At 42.8% G+C, this 16,460-nt stretch overlaps 1 protein-coding gene across 1 annotated transcript in view; it reads left to right on the top strand.

The window, feature by feature from the left end:
• LOC147717053 (all-trans-retinol 13,14-reductase-like) overlaps positions 1-16,460 on the top strand; it is a 656,600-nt gene that overhangs the window by 329,208 nt on the left and 310,932 nt on the right. The window contains exon 5 of the mRNA XM_086923956.1: positions 6,635-6,832. Coding sequence (XP_086780082.1) covers positions 6,635-6,832 — 198 coding nt within the window. The remainder of the gene's footprint in view (positions 1-6,634; positions 6,833-16,460) is intronic.

Here is a 16,460-nt window from a genome sequence, read left to right on the forward strand (position 1 = left end):
TCTCTGCGTGACTCTTCGTGCAACGCGCAGCGTCTCTGAGACAATCAACGTCATTGGAGCACCTAGGTCATTACGCTGGCGGCCATTTTGGGTTACTGTGGTAACCGATTCAACTCCAGCAACGCAACGATGATGCGCTCGTCTTTTGCGCATTCACAACCAGTAAACCTTTTTCGATTGCCGTTATTAACCATTTTCCTGGTACATGTTGCTTATATTTATTCTGGACTTATTACTTAAACATTGGTACTGGTTTTTTTTTGCGCAGTCAACACATCACTAATTCTTTGTTGTGTACTCTACTTACCTCACTACAACAATATGTCTGAGCAAGTAGCCTTGCAGACTGGCTCTGTTGTACTACCGCCTAGTTTTCTTTCCTCCCCTGGTCAGCCCAGCATATCATGGGAAGACTGGTTTCCCATGTTTGAAAACTATCTGGATGCATTGGATGCCCAGGAGTTCTCCGCTAAACGCAAGAAAGCACTTCTTTTGGGTTCCCTTGGTAAGGAGGGCCAGCGTGTTTTCAGGTTCTTGCCGCAAGTTCTTCTAGCTGGTGCACAAGCTCCTTTGGACGAGTATAAGGAGGCTGTTTCTCGTCTTGAGGTCAGATATGCCAAGGAGGAAAATCTTGTCATGAACAGATATAAATTTTACACCAAAAGTCAGAAAATTGGGGAGAGCATAGATGACTTTGTTTATAGATTGCGTGAAATGTCTGTGAAGTGCAAATTTGGCAACATGACTGATGAGCTGATCAGAGATCAGCTTATTGTACAATGTAACAACAAAAAAATCCAGGAGCGTCTTTGGGCAGCAAAGAACCCCAATCTTCGAACGGCAATTGATTTGGCAAAGGTTGTTGAGCAATCTGAGGGGTGCATGAAAGAACTAGAAAAGAGAGCTACTTCAAGTGACGTTGGTGAAGTGTCTTGTCATTCACACATGTTTTCCAATCAGGAAGATGATGACCAAGACGATGTTGCTCTCCTTAAGCAGAGGAAGTTTTTTTAACAAGAAAACAATCAATGTGAAGAGTAATAGCACTGTTAAACCTCTTCCTTCTAAGCAATGTTTGAGATGTGGTACTTTTGCTCATGCTTCCGACTCTAAATTTTGCTTTGCAGCTAAGCAAGAATGCATGAAATGTGGCAAGTTGGGGCACTATGCTCGTGTTTGCAGAAGTAAAGCTCGTTCTTCTGTGTCATGTGTTGGTGACATCTCAGAAGTTAAAGATGATACAGATAAGATTTTGGTGGTTGGTAATGATTGTGGTCTTCAACTTGAAGAGCACAAACGGAGAAACAGACCTAAGGCTCTTTTCATTATAAATGATAAGAATGTTTACTTGATGGTGGACACTGGCTCGCGTTACACCATTATTCCCAACTCGCTCTTTGTCGACTTATGGGGTATGGGTCCTCTCTTTCCTAAGGACATTTCTCCTGGTGGGTATCAGGGTGAACCTCTAAACATACTTGGGTACTTTGAGGCTAACATTGTGTTTTCTACAAGACAAATTTTTGGGAAAGTTTATGTCTCAGAATCTGGTCCCGCTATCCTTGGTTGGATACACCAATACGACCTATCTATTGTTGTGAATCCCCGATTTGATCCTCAGGTCATGGTTGTGGAGGACACGGAGTTGTTTTCCTTACTCTCCAATTTCAAAAATGTTTTTGGAGAGAGTCTGGGTCGGCTTAAGGGCTATTCACATAAGATAATAATCAAACCTAACTCAATCCCTGTCCAACACAAGGTGAGACGTATTCCCATTATCATTAGGGACGAGGTCAAGGGTCTCCTTGACGACATGTTAGTTTCTGGGGTCATTGAACCTGTAGAGGCCTCTCCTTGGGTTTCGCCTATTGTCGTCACCAAGAAATCGGACTGCAAGCTCCGTTTCTGTGTCGACCTCAGGTCCCTTAATCACTGTGTTGTTGCTGACACCTTTCCGCTATCTAACATAGCTGAGTTAGTTACCACTCTCAATGGGGCTAAATTTTTCTCTAAATTGGACCTCAGGAGTGCATACCATCAAATTGATTTGCATAAGGACTCAAAAAGTTTAACAGCTTTCATCACTCCTTGGGGTACCTATCAGTTTACTTGTCTGCCATTTGGCCTTAAGTCAGCAGCTAGCGTTTTTCAACGCATGGTATCTGGTATCTTCGAAGGTGTGCCGAAGGTGGTCTATTTTCAGGACGATATCCTGATTTATGGCCTTACTGAATGCCAACATAATTCCACTCTCAGAGTTGTCCTTGAAAAATTGTCTGATGCTGGTCTTACTCTATGCAAGGACAAATGTTTGTTTGGGGTGGATGAAGTGGACTATTTGGGCTACACTATTACTCCCTCTGGCATCAAGCCCAAAAGGGACTTGTGTGAGGCTATTCGTTCTGCGCCTCCACCTTGTGACAAAGATCAGCTACGTTCCTTTATGGGATTAATAGAATATTATTCTAAGTTTGTCAAGAATTTTTCTGATAAGACTGTTTGCATAAGATCTCTGCATAAACGGGGTGTGGGTTTCACTTGGGGGGTTGAACAGCAAGAATGTTTTGTAAATATCAAAAATGAGATTTGTGATGCCAAGATGTTGTCTCCCTTTGACGTTCATAATAAGTCAATTGTCACTGTTGATGCTAGCGCGCATGGTCTGGGGGCTATGCTGTCTCAATTGAAAGGGGGGTCAGAAGTCACCATTGCTTTCGCCTCCAGGACCCTTACTGATACAGAGAAAAATTATTCTGTTATTGAAAGGGAGGCGCTAGCTGCCTCTTGGGCTGTTGAATACTTCCGCACATATTTGTGGGGCATGAAGTTCACTCTGAGGTCTGACCACAAGCCCCTTATCAAAGTCCTTTCTCCTGGTGGGGCGCGAAAGGGTTCGGCCCGACTCATGAAGCTGGCGGCCAGGTTATAAGAATTTCAGTACTCCATGGAATACATTCCAGGTTGGAGGAACGTTCAGGCCGATTGTCTTTCGAGACTGTCTATGGACTGGCGTTCTCCTCACAATTCAGTTGTGCCTTTAGACTTGGATGATGTTGCTGTAGCTTCAGTTGAAGATGCTGTTTTTGTGGGTGAAGGTGTTTTTTCTTCTAGTGATTGGTCTAAAGAAATGTCTGTTGATGTCACTCTTCAGGAGGTTATCAAACTTGTCAGGTTGGGGTCTAGACATGAGAGCTCTGTTTCTGTTTCTGTTAGACCTTACATTAAGATCTTAGATGAACTTTCCATTGTTGGAGATATTCTCTTTAAAGGTGAGAAATGTATACCCCCCTTTGGGTTGAGGACCAAGTTATTGGCTTTTGCACATGAGGGGCACATGGGCCAGACCCTCACCCAAAGACGCATTAAGGATCACTTTTGGTGGCCTGGGGTTGACTCCCAAGTTGTAGATTGGATTGAGAATTGTTCTCTATGCAGGGAAGGGGAGAAGCGGTTAAAAACTGGTCCTAAAGTTGTTGCTGGTGCGCACATCCTCTGTCCAAATTTGCCCTGGCATACAATCTCTCTTGACTTCATTGGCCCAATGGGTGAATTAGGTGAAAATGACAGATTTGCCATTGTTGTTGTTGATGTCTTCACCAAGTGGTTGGTTGTTCATTTCACCAATGATATCACTACTCCCAATACCATCAGGTTTTTGGGGAATCTTTTTAAGGATGAGGGTTTGTCTTCTGTCTTAATTACAGATAATGGTCCACAGCTCACCTCCAAGGATATGCAAATTTTCTTGAAAGACTTTGGTGTCTCTCATCACCGTACGTCCTTATGCAACCCTCAGGGCAATGCTGTTTGTGAAAGGGCGAATAAAGTTGTCAAGGGCATTATCCAGATGGCATCCAGTGGTGGTCATATTGTTAGGAAGATGGTGAACGAAATGTTATGGGCCTATCGTACCACCCCTTTAGCTTGTGGAGATTTGTCTCCATTTCAGTTGATGAGAGGACGTGATCCTGGTTTGAAGTTGTTTCCGTCCTGGATGAGGGATGTTGTCACTCTGCAGTCTCAGGGTAATGTTCCGGATAATGTCCAAACCAGTGTTGGTGAATTTTCTTCCAGGACCATTTCTTCTCCTCCTTTTTTCGTAGGTGATTTGGTCAAGATCAAGTTGGGGAGATTACAGAAAGGTTTGTCAAAGTTCAAGGGACCATTCAAGGTCAAGAAGGTGCTCAATCATTGTGTCATCCTTAACAATGGGGAATGTTGGAACTTTAGGAGAGTTGCCCTTTACAAGAGGGAAAAGTCTTCTGTTTCTTTGTCTCCTTTGCCTAGTGATGGTTCAATTTCTCCCATTTCTGGTGCTAGTGACTCTGTTACTAGTGGTTACTTGTTTGCTAATGACTCTAGTGGTCACTTGGTGTCTAATGGTGCGTCCTCTGATTCTAGTGTTCAAGATGAAGTCAATGTTTCTGGTGGGGGTGATGCTCCTGCTCTGTTGCAGAGCCTTGCCCCTGTTCAAAGTACTTCTGGTTCTGCACGTTCTCTTAGGCCTCGGCGGCCTACTGCTTACTTGCAAGATTTTGTTTGTTAAGTTTCCTTTATTTCTTTGTTTTTTTTTCTTTTCTTTAAACAACAGAAAGGGAGAAGATGTGTAGTACATTGTTAGTACTTTGCTAGTTGTCATTCTAGTCTTTTTAAGAATACTTGCTCTTCATATTCCATATTCTATGTTCTACTCTATGTTCTCTCTGTATGTTCCATGTTGTGGCAGTTTACTGGTTGCTGCTGCGGTGGAGGGTCTGCTCTTACTCTACCTCCTATCTACAATAAAGAAATCTACTAAAGACAACTGCTGTCTCCAGATATCTCTTACTACACTGGGCAGTGATTGTTGTTGCAAGTGGGGAAGGGATTAGACACTTACAGGGGTCATGGTACTGTAATGATCTTAACTGCTGATGTACTTGTGACAGGCAAGGTTATAGAGTCCTTCGTCAGTAGTTGTGCGGCAACGTAGGTGAGCCTGATAGGTTGCAGGAGAACGAAACCTGCAGTCATATGTTTCCATGTTGTAAATGTTGTTCTGTGTTATTTGAGAGAGGTGTGATATGGAGGTAGATTTAGAATTTCCTTGCTAGCTGTTACTTATTCATTTAGAGCTTTATCTAGCACTAGCTAGACCCAAAGGTATCAGAGCACTTTACAAGCAGTGTGCAAAGGATACTTTGGGATAACTGAGAGTATATGTGTAAGCCAAATGTGGTCAGTGTGAGATATAAACAAAACATATTAAAACTAGTGAGAACATACAGTCAAAGTACATAAACAAAACATATTAAAACTAGTGAGAACATACAGTCAAAGTACAAAAATATAGTAACAAGGTAATGCCGTTACACAATACAACGCAGCAATAAGGTGATGCCATTAGTGGCAAACTGGGACTGATTGGATCACAAGGTTACAAGAAGAGAGTCTCTGGAGTGGGGCTAGGTCTTTGGGAAACGTACGACGGAGACGCAATTGTTTAGTAGCAAAGATTTGAGATCTCGTTTAAAGCAGTTGAAGGAGGGGTTGCATCTGAGCTCTTTGGGGGCGCGTTCCATATCCTAGGTGTATTTCCTGAGAAGCGCGATTCTGACTGGAACTGGATTTCTTTTACAGCATAGGGGTATTAGAAGAAGTAAGCTGGAGCTTCTCAGTGTCCGGCATGTACCAGCTCTAGAGAGTTTCTTTTCTAAGTATATGTTTCTTTTGTATGCAGGGCTTTGTGAGTGATGCAGGAGGTTTTGTGGATGCATCTTCCTTCAGTGGAAAACCAGTGGAAACTCTTAAGGGCAGGAGAGATGCGTTCAAACCGCATTATTCCTGTGATGAGTGTCGCCGCCGCATTGAGAGTATCTCTCAGGGGTGCAAGATGAGTTTTTTGGAGTTCCAGCGATAGCACTATAGTCATAAGGTCATTGGTGGGGATAAAAGGTTTGATTTTTTTGCGGTGTTTTAGTGTGAGAAGGGCTCCTTTAGAGTTGTTGATGTGCTCCTTTATTGACATGTTTCTGTCCAGGGTGACATCTAAGGATTTTGCAAGGCAAGAGAGCCTTAGCACGATGCATGCATGATGATGCTACAGCTGCACATTTCCAGTGTATTCGTACCGCACAAGTATTGTGTCATGAATGTGGATGTGGATGTAGAGAGGTGTTGCATGGTGGGCTGTAGTGTGAGGGGAGGCGGATTCTGAAAAGTGTGACCTGGGGTTGAGTATCATCAGCTGTGAATGTGGAATATATGACTTTTTTCAAAAACGTTGGTGTGTGGGATGTTGCTCTGTGAGTCCTTGAGAAAGTGAGGCACATGTCACCTGTTAGAGCAGTGCATGTCATGCATGTGAGAGCTTCCCTGCTGACAGTAGAATGTATAAAAATAGAGTGGGTGATCATTGAGTTAGAGGGTCACTCCAGCAGACAGACACAGAATTAAGAAGAAGATAAAATGAACTTGGAACTGAAGCACCTTATGACGTGTGTAAATTCCAACTAAATAAGATATTTATGCAGCTGTTTATGTATCTGTAAATAATGATTATGGAATCATCAAATGTACTTGACCATGTGCTTTCTTCTTTATCTGTCCCATGCTCTATTTGTGAATGTCCATATTATTCTCTGCTTCTCCTCAGGAGTGCCACCGAATAACTCCAGTTTTCTCATGAATGCCCTCCTGATCCATCATTTTAAGCGTGGAGCCTGGTTCCCACGAGGGGGTTGCAATGAGATTGCCTTTCACATCATCCCAGTCATAGAGAGGGCAGGCGGTGCTGTGTTGGTAAGGGCTCCTGTTGCACGGATCCTCCTGAATAAAGAAGGGGCAGCTGAAGGTGAGTGCTGGGAGATGGGGTTCCGGGGCAAATTGAGTCACAGAGAATCCCACAAATAATCTTTCCAGGTTTTTGAGAGGGGATCTTAATCTAACACTACTCTGATTCTTTTGATCTTTTGTGCAACCAGACATTAGAAAGAGAACTGGCCCCTGTTCTCCAATAGGACGGAACTCATGCCCTCTCCAGATATCTGCAGTATGTGCTTTAGAAATGCTGTGCGTCAGGCTAGGTAGCCCAGAGTGGTTAAATATAAAGGTCACTGTGCTCTGTACATAAGAAAAAGATCAAGGTCCCTAGCAATCGGAATACTAGCTACTCAGTCTGCAATGTAAAGTAGGGGCCCCTTAAGTGTCCATGACTTTCTAGGTAAACATAGGTTAGAGTGTGTATGGTGTTCGTCTAGGTACAGTGCAGCTCATCAGAAATAAATTATGCCCACATATTGCTCTTTTAATAATTTAATAATACACATAAACATAGGCTTGTGAGAAGCCGAAACATGTAGCAGGTGATTAAACACCCTTGGACTGAACTGGTTGCGCGTGTATTTGCTGCCACTGAGAGCGTGTTTACTCTGTACCTACAAGGATTGGATACCGGCGTGCTCGACCGGAGCACACACCACCTCCCTTGGGGCCTGAAGCAACCTGCGGAGCACCTTTGGAATTCATATATATATATATATATATATATATCAAAGAAAGACGTGCGCAATACCTCACGCTGCACGGGCCACACCAACAGTGCTTGCAAAAGATCTTTTTATTTAGATAGAACAGGCATAACGCGTTTCGAGTTTACACAACTCTTCATCAAATGCCAGGCTGCAGTGTCCGTGGGTTCGTTTTGATTTAAATAACGTAACTCATTAGGCAGTGAGAAAGGACTTCAGTCATTGACTCCAGATTAAAGGGACAGTGTGTAAAGTATTATTTTCTTCTTTCTCCCATTTGCTCTGTAGAAAGGAAAGCAGACGTGAGTACTTATGTGTTTCAGGTTTCCAAGTAACCTCACAGTGGTACAAAATAAAACAGTTTTCTCTGCTTTTGTATTTAAAGTCATATCCACGGGACTCTATTGCCCATAATGCTCCACTGCCCTTCAAATGTTAACTGGTTCTCACTGCTGATCTTGGTAAAATCAATGTCAGCGCGATGTGTCCAGAGTGCAAACATTGCTTTTAAATGGAAAGTGTTCCGTACCTCGGTCACACCGTGCAGATAGGATTTCACTACCACGCAGACCTTCAACAGCTTTTCTTGTTTCCAAAGCTCCAAGTCTGTCGTGCTGAGGGTAATCCTCGGCATACCCTAGCTGCGCCAAAGTTTCCATTCCCAAAGTTCAGGCGGGCCCCTCCTGGAGGCCTCTTCCAATCCAACTCTAGTGGTGTCATCTCTTTAGCAGCCGGAGGGCACCCTTTTAAAGAAGCTCCTCGCTTCACGTCCCAAGATACTGACAAGAAGGGCGCCATCATCCTCATGGGTCGGGGCTCGTTCCGAGATGTGTCAGACATCTCAATTACATCAAAGAAAGACGTGCGCAATACCTCACGCTGCACGGGCCACACCAACAGTGCTTGCAAAAGATCTTTTTATTTAGATAGAACAGGCATAACGCGTTTCGAGTTTACACAACTCTTCATCAAATGCCAGGCTGCAGTGTCCGTGGGTTCGTTTTGATTTAAATAACGTAACTCATTAGGCAGTGAGAAAGGACTTCAGTCATTGACTCCAGATTAAAGGGACAGTGTGTAAAGTATTATTTTCTTCTTTCTCCCATTTGCTCTGTAGAAAGGAAAGCAGACGTGAGTACTTATGTGTTTCAGGTTTCCAAGTAACCTCACAGTGGTACAAAATAAAACAGTTTTCTCTGCTTTTGTATTTAAAGTCATATCCACGGGACTCTATTGCCCATAATGCTCCACTGCCCTTCAAATGTTAACTGGTTCTCACTGCTGATCTTGGTAAAATCAATGTCAGCGCGATGTGTCCAGAGTGCAAACATTGCTTTTAAATGGAAAGTGTTCCGTACCTCGGTCACACCGTGCAGATAGGATTTCACTACCACGCAGACCTTCAACAGCTTTTCTTGTTTCCAAAGCTCCAAGTCTGTCGTGCTGAGGGTAATCCTCGGCATACCCTAGCTGCGCCAAAGTTTCCATTCCCAAAGTTCAGGCGGGCCCCTCCTGGAGGCCTCTTCCAATCCAACTCTAGTGGTGTCATCTCTTTAGCAGCCGGAGGGCACCCTTTTAAAGAAGCTCCTCGCTTCACGTCCCAAGATACTGACAAGAAGGGCGCCATCATCCTCATGGGTCGGGGCTCGTTCCGAGATGTGTCAGACATCTCAATTACATCAAAGAAAGACGTGCGCAATACCTCACGCTGCACGGGCCACACCAACAGTGCTTGCAAAAGATCTTTTTATTTAGATAGAACAGGCATAACGCGTTTCGAGTTTACACAACTCTTCATCAAATGCCAGGCTGCAGTGTCCGTGGGTTCGTTTTGATTTAAATAACGTAACTCATTAGGCAGTGAGAAAGGACTTCAGTCATTGACTCCAGATTAAAGGGACAGTGTGTAAAGTATTATTTTCTTCTTTCTCCCATTTGCTCTGTAGAAAGGAAAGCAGACGTGAGTACTTATGTGTTTCAGGTTTCCAAGTAACCTCACAGTGGTACAAAATAAAACAGTTTTCTCTGCTTTTGTATTTAAAGTCATATCCACGGGACTCTATTGCCCATAATGCTCCACTGCCCTTCAAATGTTAACTGGTTCTCACTGCTGATCTTGGTAAAATCAATGTCAGCGCGATGTGTCCAGAGTGCAAACATTGCTTTTAAATGGAAAGTGTTCCGTACCTCGGTCACACCGTGCAGATAGGATTTCACTACCACGCAGACCTTCAACAGCTTTTCTTGTTTCCAAAGCTCCAAGTCTGTCGTGCTGAGGGTAATCCTCGGCATACCCTAGCTGCGCCAAAGTTTCCATTCCCAAAGTTCAGGCGGGCCCCTCCTGGAGGCCTCTTCCAATCCAACTCTAGTGGTGTCATCTCTTTAGCAGCCGGAGGGCACCCTTTTAAAGAAGCTCCTTGCTTCACGTCCCAAGATACTGACAAGAAGGGCGCCATCATCCTCATGGGTCGGGGCTCGTTCCGAGATGTGTCAGACATCTCAATTACATCAAAGAAAGACGTGCGCAATACCTCACGCTGCACGGGCCACACCAACAGTGCTTGCAAAAGATCTTTTTATTTAGATAGAACAGGCATAACGCGTTTCGAGTTTACACAACTCTTCATCAAATGCCAGGCTGCAGTGTCCGTGGGTTCGTTTTGATTTAAATAACGTAACTCATTAGGCAGTGAGAAAGGACTTCAGTCATTGACTCCAGATTAAAGGGACAGTGTGTAAAGTATTATTTTCTTCTTTCTCCCATTTGCTCTGTAGAAAGGAAAGCAGACGTGAGTACTTATGTGTTTCAGGTTTCCAAGTAACCTCACAGTGGTACAAAATAAAACAGTTTTCTCTGCTTTTGTATTTAAAGTCATATCCACGGGACTCTATTGCCCATAATGCTCCACTGCCCTTCAAATGTTAACTGGTTCTCACTGCTGATCTTGGTAAAATCAATGTCAGCGCGATGTGTCCAGAGTGCAAACATTGCTTTTAAATGGAAAGTGTTCCGTACCTCGGTCACACCGTGCAGATAGGATTTCACTACCACGCAGACCTTCAACAGCTTTTCTTGTTTCCAAAGCTCCAAGTCTGTCGTGCTGAGGGTAATCCTCGGCATACCCTAGCTGCGCCAAAGTTTCCATTCCCAAAGTTCAGGCGGGCCCCTCCTGGAGGCCTCTTCCAATCCAACTCTAGTGGTGTCATCTCTTTAGCAGCCGGAGGGCACCCTTTTAAAGAAGCTCCTCGCTTCACGTCCCAAGATACTGACAAGAAGGGCGCCATCATCCTCATGGGTCGGGGCTCGTTCCGAGATGTGTCAGACATCTCAATTACATCAAAGAAAGACGTGCGCAATACCTCACGCTGCACGGGCCACACCAACAGTGCTTGCAAAAGATCTTTTTATTTAGATAGAACAGGCATAACGCGTTTCGAGTTTACACAACTCTTCATCAAATGCCAGGCTGCAGTGTCCGTGGGTTCGTTTTGATTTAAATAACGTAACTCATTAGGCAGTGAGAAAGGACTTCAGTCATTGACTCCAGATTAAAGGGACAGTGTGTAAAGTATTATATATATACACACACACACACACACACTGACACATATTATCTAGTGGCAGTCGCCCCTAGGTAGTTATAGTTACGTCTGCTTTTCCATAGAAAGAGCATTTTTGGTTTGCTAATTACTTTGGCCCCGTTCTAATAATCTTCACAAAATGTTCCCCCAGAAAAGTTCATCAACTTATGCTCCTTCTTGGAAAGTTTTGGGGTGATATGTCATGCAGGGTCCGAGAAAAAAGGGGAGACCGAAAACGCAAAGTCCCCATGCATTTTCCATAGACTTCTTTAGACAAGGCTGTCTAAAGAAGTCACAGATTACAGTAAAAATAGGAGGGGTAGTTGGCCCCCAAGGACGTCCTTGGGGGCCACCACCCCTCCTGTCACCTCTAGTAAGTTCTACACAGCAGGATTGCTGAGAGGTTGTCATAGACCATGCCCCCTTTCTCCACCACTCTGCAAATGTGCCTCCTGGCACACTACTAGTTGGGGGATGAAGTCCCATTGGCTCTAGAGGGTCTTTGAGGGTCAACTACCCCTCCTGTTACCTCCAGTAAGTCCCACACCGCTGAATTGCTAAGAGGTTGTCAGAGGCCACGCCAATTTTCTCCACCAATCTACAAGCGTGCCTCCTGGGGTACTACTGGTTGGGGACATTTCTATAGCCGACCTGGGGGGTAACGGTCCCCAGGTCCATCTACGGCTCTAAAGCCACAAAGTTTCAAGTATTTAGCCCCCGGGAAGTGGTAGTCCCCTGGGCCGCAATCCCCCAGGGCCGGCTATATTCTGTTTGTGCCCGGGAAGGTGGGAGTCTCCGGGACCCGCATTCTTTTTAAAATAATGTATGTGCTTCAGAGAAGTGGCGGTCCCTGGGGCAGCGGGGGAGCTTCGTAGCTCCACTGAATGTTATTACTGTCCCAGGGAGGTGAGGGTCCTAGGGGTTGCGGGGGAGGCCCTACAGCCTCCTTAAAAATAAAATCTTTGTGCCCCAGGGTGGTGGAGGTCCCTGGGGCAGCAAGGAGACTCATGCCTCCCCTGCCAGTAAATTACATTTACTGCACTGGAGAGGTGGCTATCCCCAGGGCTTAAAATAGCCTTAGGAGAGGGGCCCCATGTGCCCCCTCCTATGTTTACACAATGCCCCCGGTACCTGGCCTACCCCTGTGGCAAATTCATGAAGAAGCGCGGGAGCCCACGCTTCATTATTTAAAAAGTTTGTGCAGGAGTCACGGATCGTGCGCGACTCCAACCAAAAATTAAATAAGAAAATGCTTTTAATGCTTAACCACCAGCCTTTCTAGGAGGTAAGAGTATTCCTACCCTGCCCCCTTTCTTTATTTTGCACAGGCCGAGTCCCAAGATGGCTGCCAACACTTCTTGGGGTGAAGTGTTGGCAGCCAATCACATTGCAGCGCAGGGACCATTGGATCCTCGGAGGATCCGCCTCCCTATATATCTAAATGTTTTTTTATATATTTCAAAAACTACTACACGGATTTACACCAAATCACCAAAAGACATTTCCTTGGACCAACAACTTCCAAATTTAGTGTAATTCTGTTCAGCAGTTCCGGTTGTTGCCACGTCTAGAGGTCGTATGGGAATTAACATAGGGGAAACGTGCTTTTAAGCACCCCTTGGTGCTCGGCCTCCACTTGACGGATCACCTTGAAGCTTTGATGACATCACTGATGACATCTCAAATGACATCACTGATGACATCACTGATGACATCATCCAATGACTGTGTGTTTCTGTAAAGTTTAAATATGTTTTATATATATTCCAAGGTGTATTGAAGAATGAGTGGGTGTATAAGTGTCTGGATGGACGATTTAGTAGGTGCATGACTGACTATATAAGTCAGTAATTAAATGTGTCACTGAATGCATGCATTGGTGACTAAACTGTGTGAATGTCTGTATCAGTCTCTCTGTTGTTGTGCAAGCTGCTGCATGGATTGGTCAGTAGCTACATCAGTGCCTATGTAGGTTATTGATTGGATGTCTGAATATTTTTTAGGGAGACTGAATGTGTGTGTGTTGTGTGACTGCATTGCTGTGTGAGTGGTTGATTCACTGGGTGTATGGGTTCAAGAGTGCATGTGGAAACAGCTGTATGAGTGCGTGAGTGTGTGTATGGGTGTGTTGGTGAGTGAATGGATGTCTCAGTGGGTACATGTCTAGGTAACCACATGTGTACAAGGCAGTGTATGTGGGAATTGAAGTATATAAATGACTCTACATGATAGTCAGTGATTGTGAGACTGGCTGTATGGATGAGTGCGTACTTGTATCACTGATTATATAGGAGAGTAAGTATGAGTTAGTATCTGTATGAATAAGTAAGGTGGTGTGTGTATAATTGTAAAGGTGAGTAAATGGGAGTGTGATTGATTCTTAGCTTGACTGACTTGGTGTGCGAGTAACTGCATGGAGTGGTGGTGTGTGATTGTCTGTATAGGTGTATGAGTGTATATGATAGTGTTGTAATTATGAGTGACTGAATGTATGAGTGATTGTATGGATGAATGAGTGGATGTGTGCGTAGACCTGGCAATCAGTGAGTGCGTATATAGTAACGGGTATTGGTGTGTCAATTATTTAGAAAATGGTAGTCTGTATTTTACAGTGGGTGTATCAAAGGTTATATTAGAGTGTGAGGAGGTACATCAGATTTTCACGTGGATGATGTCAGTGATGTCATCAGTGATGTAATTTGAGATGTCATCAGTGATGTAATCAGTGATGTCACTGACCATGTCATGAATGATGTAATATGTGACGTTATCAGCAGTGCATTACGGGCGCGCGAGTTATAGTTAGCTGAACTAACTATAACAGTGGAATTTCTATGGTTTTGTACGAGGGAAATGTCCAACTAACTATACCCTTCCTGAAACCTATGTTTTTGTCAGTGAATTTCGAAGGTTTTTTAAATGCTAATTTCTAACTACAATGTCCCTGAAACCTATATTGTTTTTGAGTACATTTTAAAAAGACGTGCATACTTTTTGTAGTGAAAAAGTACCTGTAACAGCAGTGTGTTATAAGTTATAATTTACCAATGTTTCAAACTTAATTAACACTAATTAACATATAAGTGTGGAAAAAGTGTGACGCAGCAGCTATGATACCTGACTTCGAACAACAGGGTTCAGAGTTCGATTCTCGGCTCCAGCGACACGTTAGCCCACCACTATGTCACTGCGGGAAACATCTTGCTTAATCTTTCCGACCCTCCCGAGCACCGGGACACCTCTCCGGAGGTAGCTGTACGCTTTACAAATGCTGGCATTTTTTAATTTAAAACCATAGTGATGAGAAATATTAGCACAGACTTTTTTTTTCTTCTATTCTGAACGATATTTTTTTATTATCTTCTATTTAGAATTACAGCAATTAATAGATGTTTTTAGTCACGATAAAGGAAATGACACGGTTTACCATGTAACAGTTTTTAAGCAGTCCAACATATGTATATATTAAGGAACTTATACCTGTGAGGATCGAAATCAAAACCTTTACCGCTTTACATTTTGTAACTTTTCCAAACAAGTGCTCAAGTGAAACAGTGAAAACGGGAGCACATGTCAACTGTAAAACGTGACATCTAAATGGGCGCAGCTGCATCTTCCTTCCATAGACTACTCAAAAATCGAAAAGTATATAAACCATACCCATTGTTCGATTAGTTTTGTTTTTGCGAGTTTTTTACGCGTGTCCATTCTGTGATGCAGGTTCCCTTTTCTAGCGTTGGATTCTTCTTTTGCGACAACAAAACATATTACGGAGTTGTAAGTTGTTTAATTATGGCATAGTAGAAATGTATAATACGTAGCTATTTGTGAATATTTGAAGATTTGTATTAAGAAAAAAGTGTTATTGGTTGTTTTTGCCATTAATATGTAACATCAGCAGCTTGTATTGAGAAACAGACAGAATAGACGAAACACTGATCCTTTTCTGGCTCCTTTGAGCTCATATAGTGTGACTTTGTATATTATATTATTGACACTATACTAGACCTCAGAGGTGTTGGTGACCCGTTGGCGCGAAGACTAAAGATTTATATGTAACTTCACCAGCTTCTGCTTCTTACTCTGTTTCCCCCCTTTGATCATATACTGTGAATATGTATATTATAATATTCACAGTCATTATGATCCCTGAGGAGTTAATGATCCGTTGGCGTAAAGACGAAAGATTTCAAAGTTCTGGAGAAAAAAAGCTTTGAACATATTCACAGCTGGAAAATGTTTTGTTATTGATCTTGTTTTGTGTTTATGACTTTATTTTCCTTTTCCTTTTTTGTGTGGCATCAGTGACACTCTCAATAGTGTAGTAGAGTGTCATATTTTCACACAAGAGGAATTGGAGATTTATTGTCGCCAGGAGTAAACCATCTGAAATACTGCTCACTGACCTTTATAACTTACTTGATCAGATATTTTTACAGTGAGAATATTTTTCGAAATTGCAGTTTTTAAAAAGATTGTTTAATAGATAATTGTTAACTGTATACCTCTAATAAACCCTACATTTCTTAATTGATATTTTGGTATTTTTCTTTTTCTCTGTTGTGGTTCCTATTTCCGTTCTCCCTATAGAATATAAAGGAATAGTAGTGCATATATATCCACTTTCCTATATTTTCTTAAAAGAGTATGTGATCTGTTAGTAGAGCAGTGAGCGACCTCTAAGCACTACGACAAAACTTTCCCGACTTCTAGAAAATAGAAATTGTAAAAATACAGTTTTTTTTGGTGTGTTCCTTAATCTTCTTCTCCTTTGGAATACTATAAACTCACCCTGTACATTTTAATAATGTGAATTTATAGTACTTCAAAGGGGATAGGGATCTATCTGTGCGAGACAGTAACAGCATTTACTACAGTTATTACCGTTGATAACTTACTACCTCACAGTTTGTAACACTGCTAATATTTTATAAAGTAGTAGTCCCTAAAAATAGAATTGTATACATAGCGCTTCATTTAATGTTTTGACAAAGCGTACATTTGTGTTTAACTGTTTTTTACTTTTTATTGTTGTGTCCTGAGATGATGTAGTGCGGGAGTGTTTCTTGTAGCACTTCTTTTCTACTTTATCTAAAAGTAACTGATGCACTCTTATATTAACAAGAATATGGGGCAACACTTTTACGCACTATAGGCGACAAAAAAGAAGGGTGTAGCCACGTTTAAGGGATATTTTATGAATTGCGGTTTTATTTGTCACCCCTCTGATATATACAGCTACACTTTCCTAAGAAAGTATATTTGTGATTGCTTAATAAAAACTGTTTCAAACCTAGACTTACATTTTTGCAGCGCAACCACACCTACTATTTTCCTGCAAGGAAGTAGCACTACCCGCAACAGAAGTAA

The sequence above is a fragment of the Lissotriton vulgaris genome, chromosome 5, assembly GCF_964263255.1.
Source record: "Lissotriton vulgaris chromosome 5, aLisVul1.2, whole genome shotgun sequence".
Taxonomy (NCBI): Eukaryota; Metazoa; Chordata; class Amphibia; order Caudata; family Salamandridae; genus Lissotriton; species Lissotriton vulgaris.